The sequence below is a fragment of the Ranitomeya variabilis genome, chromosome 5 (genome assembly GCF_051348905.1).
Source record: "Ranitomeya variabilis isolate aRanVar5 chromosome 5, aRanVar5.hap1, whole genome shotgun sequence".
NCBI lineage: Eukaryota > Metazoa > Chordata > Amphibia > Anura > Dendrobatidae > Ranitomeya > Ranitomeya variabilis.
In genome coordinates, this window is record NC_135236.1 from 40155232 (window position 1) to 40161585 (window position 6354).

Here is a 6354-nt window from a genome sequence, read left to right on the forward strand (position 1 = left end):
GTTAATTTCAACAGTCTATGGGTGCGGTGCTCTCAGGGTACTAATGCAGAGCAGCCTAAGACCCGCCCCCGAGGATCCTGTAGGCCACACCTTGTTGGTAAAGACATTAAAAGTTAGCCCTTATCTCTGGAACAGTATGGTGGATTTAAAAAGAGAAAAAAATGGAATACTCAGGGAAGGAGCAGGAATTAAAAAAAGAGCAAAAACTGGCCACTTTTATCCTGTTGCCTTTGTGGCAGAAGTGTTGCATGCAAAGATCTGTGCCACCTATCAACTCTGCCTGTTCCTTCCCAACTGCTTCCGTAAAGAAATAAAGTAAAAGTAGACAAAAAAAAGATGCATCTTCTGTTCCTCTGACAGTAAATGCCCCCCTTAGAATTGAGTCTGTGGAACCCGCTAACAATCTAGTGTACAGGACCCTCGCCCTACACAAATCTGCATGTTGGAAATTCTAGTGTGTGTGTATGTGGGCCGGGGGCTATAGGGGGCGCACTGTGCCGGGGGCTATAGGGGGCGCACTGTCCCGGGGGCTAGAGGCCTACACAGCTCCAAGTTCTTCTCTAGTGACAGGTTCTAGTTCTCCATAGTGCTGAGTAGAGCATGAAACACCTATCCAGGAGGTGAAAGAAGATGATTTATCTGATGAGATATATTGCAAATACTATTGATTAATGAAATAAAAAATAATAATTGAATGACGATTTCTTTTTTACTTTGTAATATTGATGCTGGGGATTCTGAGCTTCGTGTCAGAGCAGTGCTTCTCTTCCTGATATGTAGTTATTATATATAGGGATGGGGGAATATATGGGCCAAGGAGGGGGAAACATAGGGGCCCAGTATGGTGGAACATATGGGCTCAGGAGGGGGAAACATTGGGGCCCAGGATGGGAGAATATATGGGCCCAGGAGGGGGAAACATAGGGGCCCAGTATGGTGGAACATAGGGGCCCAGTATGGTGGAACATATGGGCCCAGGAGGGGGAAACATAGGGGCCCAGTATGGTGGAACATATGGGCCCAGGAGGGGGAAACATTGGGGCCCAGGATGGGAGAATATATGGGCCCAGGAGGGGGAAACATAGGGGCCCAGTATGGTGGAACATATGGGCCCAGGAGGGGGAAACATAGGGGCCCAGTATGGTGGAACATATGGGCCCAGGAGGGGGAAACATAGGGGCTCAGTATGGTGGAACATATGGGCCCAGGAGGGGGAAACATAGGGACCCTGGATGGGGGAATATATGGGCCAAGGAGGGGGAAACATTGGGGCCCAGGAGGGGGAAACATAGGGGCCCAGTATGGTAGAACATATGGGCCCAGGAGGGGGAAACATAGGGACCCTGGATGGGAGAATATATGGGCCCAGGAGGGGGAAACATAGGGACCCTGGATGGGAGAATATATGGGCCCAGGAGGGGGAAACATAGGGGCCCTGGATGGGAGAATATATGGGCCCAGGAGGGGGAAACATAGGGGCCCAGTATGGGAAAACATATGGGCCCAGGAGGGGGAAACAGGGACCCTGGATGGGAGAATATATGGGCCCAGGAGGGGGAAACATAGGGACCCTGGATGGGAGAATATATGGGCCAAGGAGGGGGAAACATTGGGGCCCAGGATGGGAGAATATATGGGCCCAGGAGGGGGAAACATAGGGGCCCAGTATGGTAGAACATATGGGCCCAGGAGGGGGAAACATAGGGACCCTGGATGGGAGAATATATGGGCCCAGGAGGGGGAAACATAGGGACCCTGGATGGGAGAATATATGGGCCCAGGAGGGGGAAACATAGGGGCCCTGGATGGGAGAATATATGGGCCCAGGAGGGGGAAACATAGGGACCCTGGATGGGGGAATATATGGGCCAAGGAGGGGGAAACATTGGGGCCCAGGATGGGAGAATATATGGGCCCAGGAGGGGGAAACATAGGGGCCCAGTATGGTAGAACATATGGGCCCAGGAGGGGGAAACATAGGGACCCTGGATGGGAGAATATATGGGCCCAGGAGGGGGAAACATAGGGACCCTGGATGGGAGAATGTATGGGCCCAGGAGGGGGAAACATAGGGGCCCTGGATGGGAGAATATATGGGCCCAGGAGGGGGAAACATAGGGGCCCAGTATGGGAAAACATATGGGCCCAGGAGGGGGAAACAGGGACCCTGGATGGGAGAATATATGGGCCCAGGAGGGGGAAACATAGGGACCCTGGATGGGAGAATGTATGGGCCCAGGAGGGAAACATAGGGGCCCTGGATGGGAGAATATATGGGCCCAGGAGGGGGAAACATAGGCCCAGTATGGGAAAACATATGGGCCCAGGAGGGGGAAACAGGGACCCTGGATGGGAGAACATATGGGCCCAGGAGGGGGAAACATAGGGACCCTGGATGGGAGAATATATGGGCCCAGGAGGGGGAAACATAGGGACCCTGGATGGGAGAATATATGGGCCAAGGAGGGGAAAACATTGGGGCCCAGGATGGGAGAACATATGGGCCAAGGAGGGGGAAACATTGGGGCCCAGGATGGGAGAATATATGGGCCCTGGAGGGGGAAACATAGGGACCCTGGATGGGAGAATATATGGGCCCAGGAGGGGGAAACATAGGGACCCTGGATGGGAGAATATTTGGGCCAAGGAGGGGGAAACATTGGGGCCCAGGATGGGAGAATATATGGGCCCAGGAGGGGGAAACATAGGGGCCCAGTATGGGAGAACATATGGGCCCAGGAGGGGGAAACATAGGGGCCCTGGATGGGAGAATATAGGGGCCAAGGACGGGGAAACATAGGGGCCCAGGATGAAAGAATATATGGGCCCAGGAGGGGGAAAAATATGGGCCCAGGAGGGGGAAACATAGGGGCCCAGGAGGGGGAAACAGGGGCCCTGGATGGAGAATATATGGGCGAAGGAGGGGAGAATATATGGGCCCAGGAGGGGGAAACAGGGGCCAAGTATTGGAGAACATATGGGCCCAGGAGGGGGAAACATAGGGGCCCAGTATGGTAGAACATATGGGCCCAGGAGGGGGAAACATAGGGGCACAGGATGGGAGAATATATGGGCCCAGGAGGGGGAAACATAGGGGCCCAGGATAGAGGAACACATCGTCCCAGGATGAGAAACCATAGAGACCCAGGACAATGAACATAGTCACCCAGGATGGGGGAACATAGGGGCCCAGGATAGAGGAACACATCGTCCCAGGATGGAGAAATGTAGGGGCCCAGGATTAGAGACCATAAAGACCCAGGAAATGAACATAGGGGCCCAGGAAGGGGAAACATAGGCACCCAGCATAGGAGAACAAAGAGGCTCAGGACAATGAACATAGGGGCCCAGGATGGATGAACATATGGTCCCAGGATGGAGAAACATAGGGGCCCAGAATGGGAGAGCAGGAATAACAAGAAATGATTTATCCAGGCCACACAAGAAATATATGGTAAGATATATATTTTTTTATTTTAAACATAGATTGGATAATATACAACAGGCTTTAAAAATACTTAATGTTTCACAAAGTAATAAATAGAAAAAATACAACTTAAATATTATAAAAGTGAAAGGGGTGAGGGAACACTAAAATCTAGTCATGTTGTGCTGCTGGAAAGTGCCGGTTCTTGGAATATTCTTCAGGCTGGTGGCCCGTTACTCTGACTTGTCAGTCGGGGGGATGGCAGAGCTATTCTTGCAGACTTCGGGGTGTGGGGACACCTTACATGCATAGAGAAGCTTCCCTACAGCGCCCCCTGCTTCCTGGGATGAGGATAATTTAGTCAGGTGTCTTGCCCTTCGGTTTTGAAACCAGACCTGTAAAAAATATAAATATTAATAAAAAAAAAGGTTTTTTTTTCTTAGAGATTTGCAGAATTAATTAACAAAAGTTCTCCGGCTTTCAAAGACTTCATTGAATATAATTGTACGCAAACTAAACAATGGTCCGTGAGGTCAAAACCTTGGAACCAAACTGAAACTTTGGAGCAAACTACTAGAGACATCTGTACAGCAGCCAATGATGCGCTTAACTCACAGAGCATTGTTTAGACGAGATGCAATTATATCCACTGCTCAAATGAGAGGACTAATTGTGTTCAGGTACGCAGCATCTGAGAGTTTCAATTCACTGACAGCAAGCAGAGATCTTGAAAATGTCAAGCAAAGTAACCCTAAAGAATCTATAAAATGTTTCGTTACTTAAAATGGAAACCTCTTTAAGCACCATATTGCTGTATTATAAGAGACGACTGTAATATCTGACATGGCCTATGCCCAAGACTGGCGCTATTTATGAAGAAAAAGGTCCAAAAGTTGTGTCTATTGCATTTCAACTCCTTCAGAGTGTGTAATACTGAGCTGCAATACCAGACATAATCTGTGGACAGGTATGGAGCTATCTATAGAAAAAGGCAATTGAAAGTAATTTGGGGATAAAAACAGATTACCTGAATCCGGGGCTCGGGGATCCCGGTGACTTGAGCGAAGCAGCATCTGCTCACGTAATCAGGGTATGGATTGAGGTTGAACTGCTTCTGTAGGAAGATGGTTTGCTGCTTGTTGAAAAGAGTCCTTTTCCTACACTTCTGACCTGATGTTGAGGGGGCTTGATCTTCTTTCACTTCTTTTGATCTCTTCAACATTTCCATTTCATCTACGGGCATTATTCCTGAAAAAGAGACCAAGAGTAGAAGACGCTAATGAAGGGCAAGGAACGTAATGTGAGAAACGTAATGACTGGGCTGAAGACCCAACTTATTGGAGAAGACAATTGTGGTCAGAACTAATAGAAAAGATGACTATTTTGGCAGTGGACCATTCATGGTCTGGAAGAGTGGAAGGTTTGTCTAGGCGCAAGATCAATGAAGACAATCACAGAAATCATAAACACATTACGAAGAAGCCTGAAGATTCCAACTAAAGCTAGGACATTCGGGGGAACACTCGTGTGATTTATTCGAAAACTAAACCAATTTGACAGCATTTTTGGAACCCATACACATTAGAGCAAAATCACCTGAAGTAAAAAATGTTGGCAAGACCAACCAACACTTGAAGAAAGAAGGCGAGGTGTGTTGAATTTCAACATGCCCAAGTCTTCTGCTCTGAGAAGAGATAAGTTGCCAACAGAGGCGCTTGATAGCTCCATAGAACACAGACATGGATGTCTATGGATGGACAGGAGGAATAGTGGTCAGCCAAATAAGAGTTTGGTTGATAATTTTTAAAGTATGGGCACTTTCAATCTTGACTACTATCTTGATATACTGTATATGATGAACATGCTACAACTACCAGAAATTCTAGTCAATGTCGGTGACTATAATATATATGGGACACTAAGGCTACTAACAAAGCTAACATTGTAATAAATACACTTACTTTTAAATCCATTTGTTGGTTGCCTGGTTGTCTGCTCATCCTGGCAAGTGGTGGATGGTGTAGACTGGTCTTTCCTGAGGTTGAAAGGGTTGGTTATTGGAGGTTCATGTGGGATCCCAAGGATGGAATAAAGCTCAGCCAGGGTGTCCTTAAGTTGTCTTGAACTGTTAGGCTTCTGGACTTCCATGTTTAAGTGACTTTGAGGAAGGTATAAATCGGGGTAGTCTTCCTGTAGAGATAGAGCATTGCTGATGACTTGATCCAGCTCTGGGTCCTCCTCCATGTTTGCTTCTCTGTGGCCTTTCTGATCAGATTTGAGGTTCTCCTGGACTCTCCATTCCTTATATAATCACATGACATTTGGATAAGGCAACATTTTATTTTGCTATACAAAGGAAAAATAGCTTTGATGTGACTTAAAAGAGGTGATGACACCTTAAGGCCTTGATCCTACCTGGACATGTCTACCCAGTTCACACTAGAGTATTTGGTCCAATTGGGCTGTACAATAAATATGAATAAGAAGGTGTTAAAGGGATCACTGAAAGATGTACTTCAAATGAAACAGGTCAACACTTCAAAGCCACCTGAAAGAAAACAAATGAATTAATATGCTAAAATGTCACCTTGATACTCACCTTGTCTTTAAACTGGAAGTTTCAATCAAAAAATCTATCTACTATATAAAAATAAGTTAAAATAAAAATAACAAATTGAAATGGAAAATTAAAAAATCTAAATATAACAACATAGAAATAAATTCTAAAGAACCAAAAACTTACAAAATGAAAGTGTAAAAATGTAAGATGAGAATATAAGATAAGAAATAACAATGTTAAGAATAGTAAAATTAAAAGAAGTAAGATAAAATGAAAAGGAGAATTAAAAAAAAAAATCAAAATACAGCAAGGCAAAAATAAAACTATAACAACCAAAACAGTAACACAATGAAAATGTACAAATCTT

The 6354-nt window shown here is 46.2% G+C and overlaps 1 protein-coding gene across 1 annotated transcript; it reads right to left on the reverse strand.

Annotated features, from left to right (window-relative positions):
* Positions 1 to 3660: 3660 nt before the first annotated feature.
* LOC143774824 (homeobox protein siamois-like) lies at positions 3661 to 5917 on the reverse strand. The gene is made up of 3 exons (XM_077262592.1): positions 5389 to 5917; positions 4455 to 4675; positions 3661 to 3822 (listed from the first exon to the last, which is right to left on the reverse strand). The coding sequence occupies exons 1-3, from the start codon at positions 5669 to 5671 to the stop codon at positions 3661 to 3663; spliced, it is 666 nt and encodes a 221-aa protein (XP_077118707.1). The 5' UTR covers positions 5672 to 5917.
* Positions 5918 to 6354: the final 437 nt, after the last annotated feature.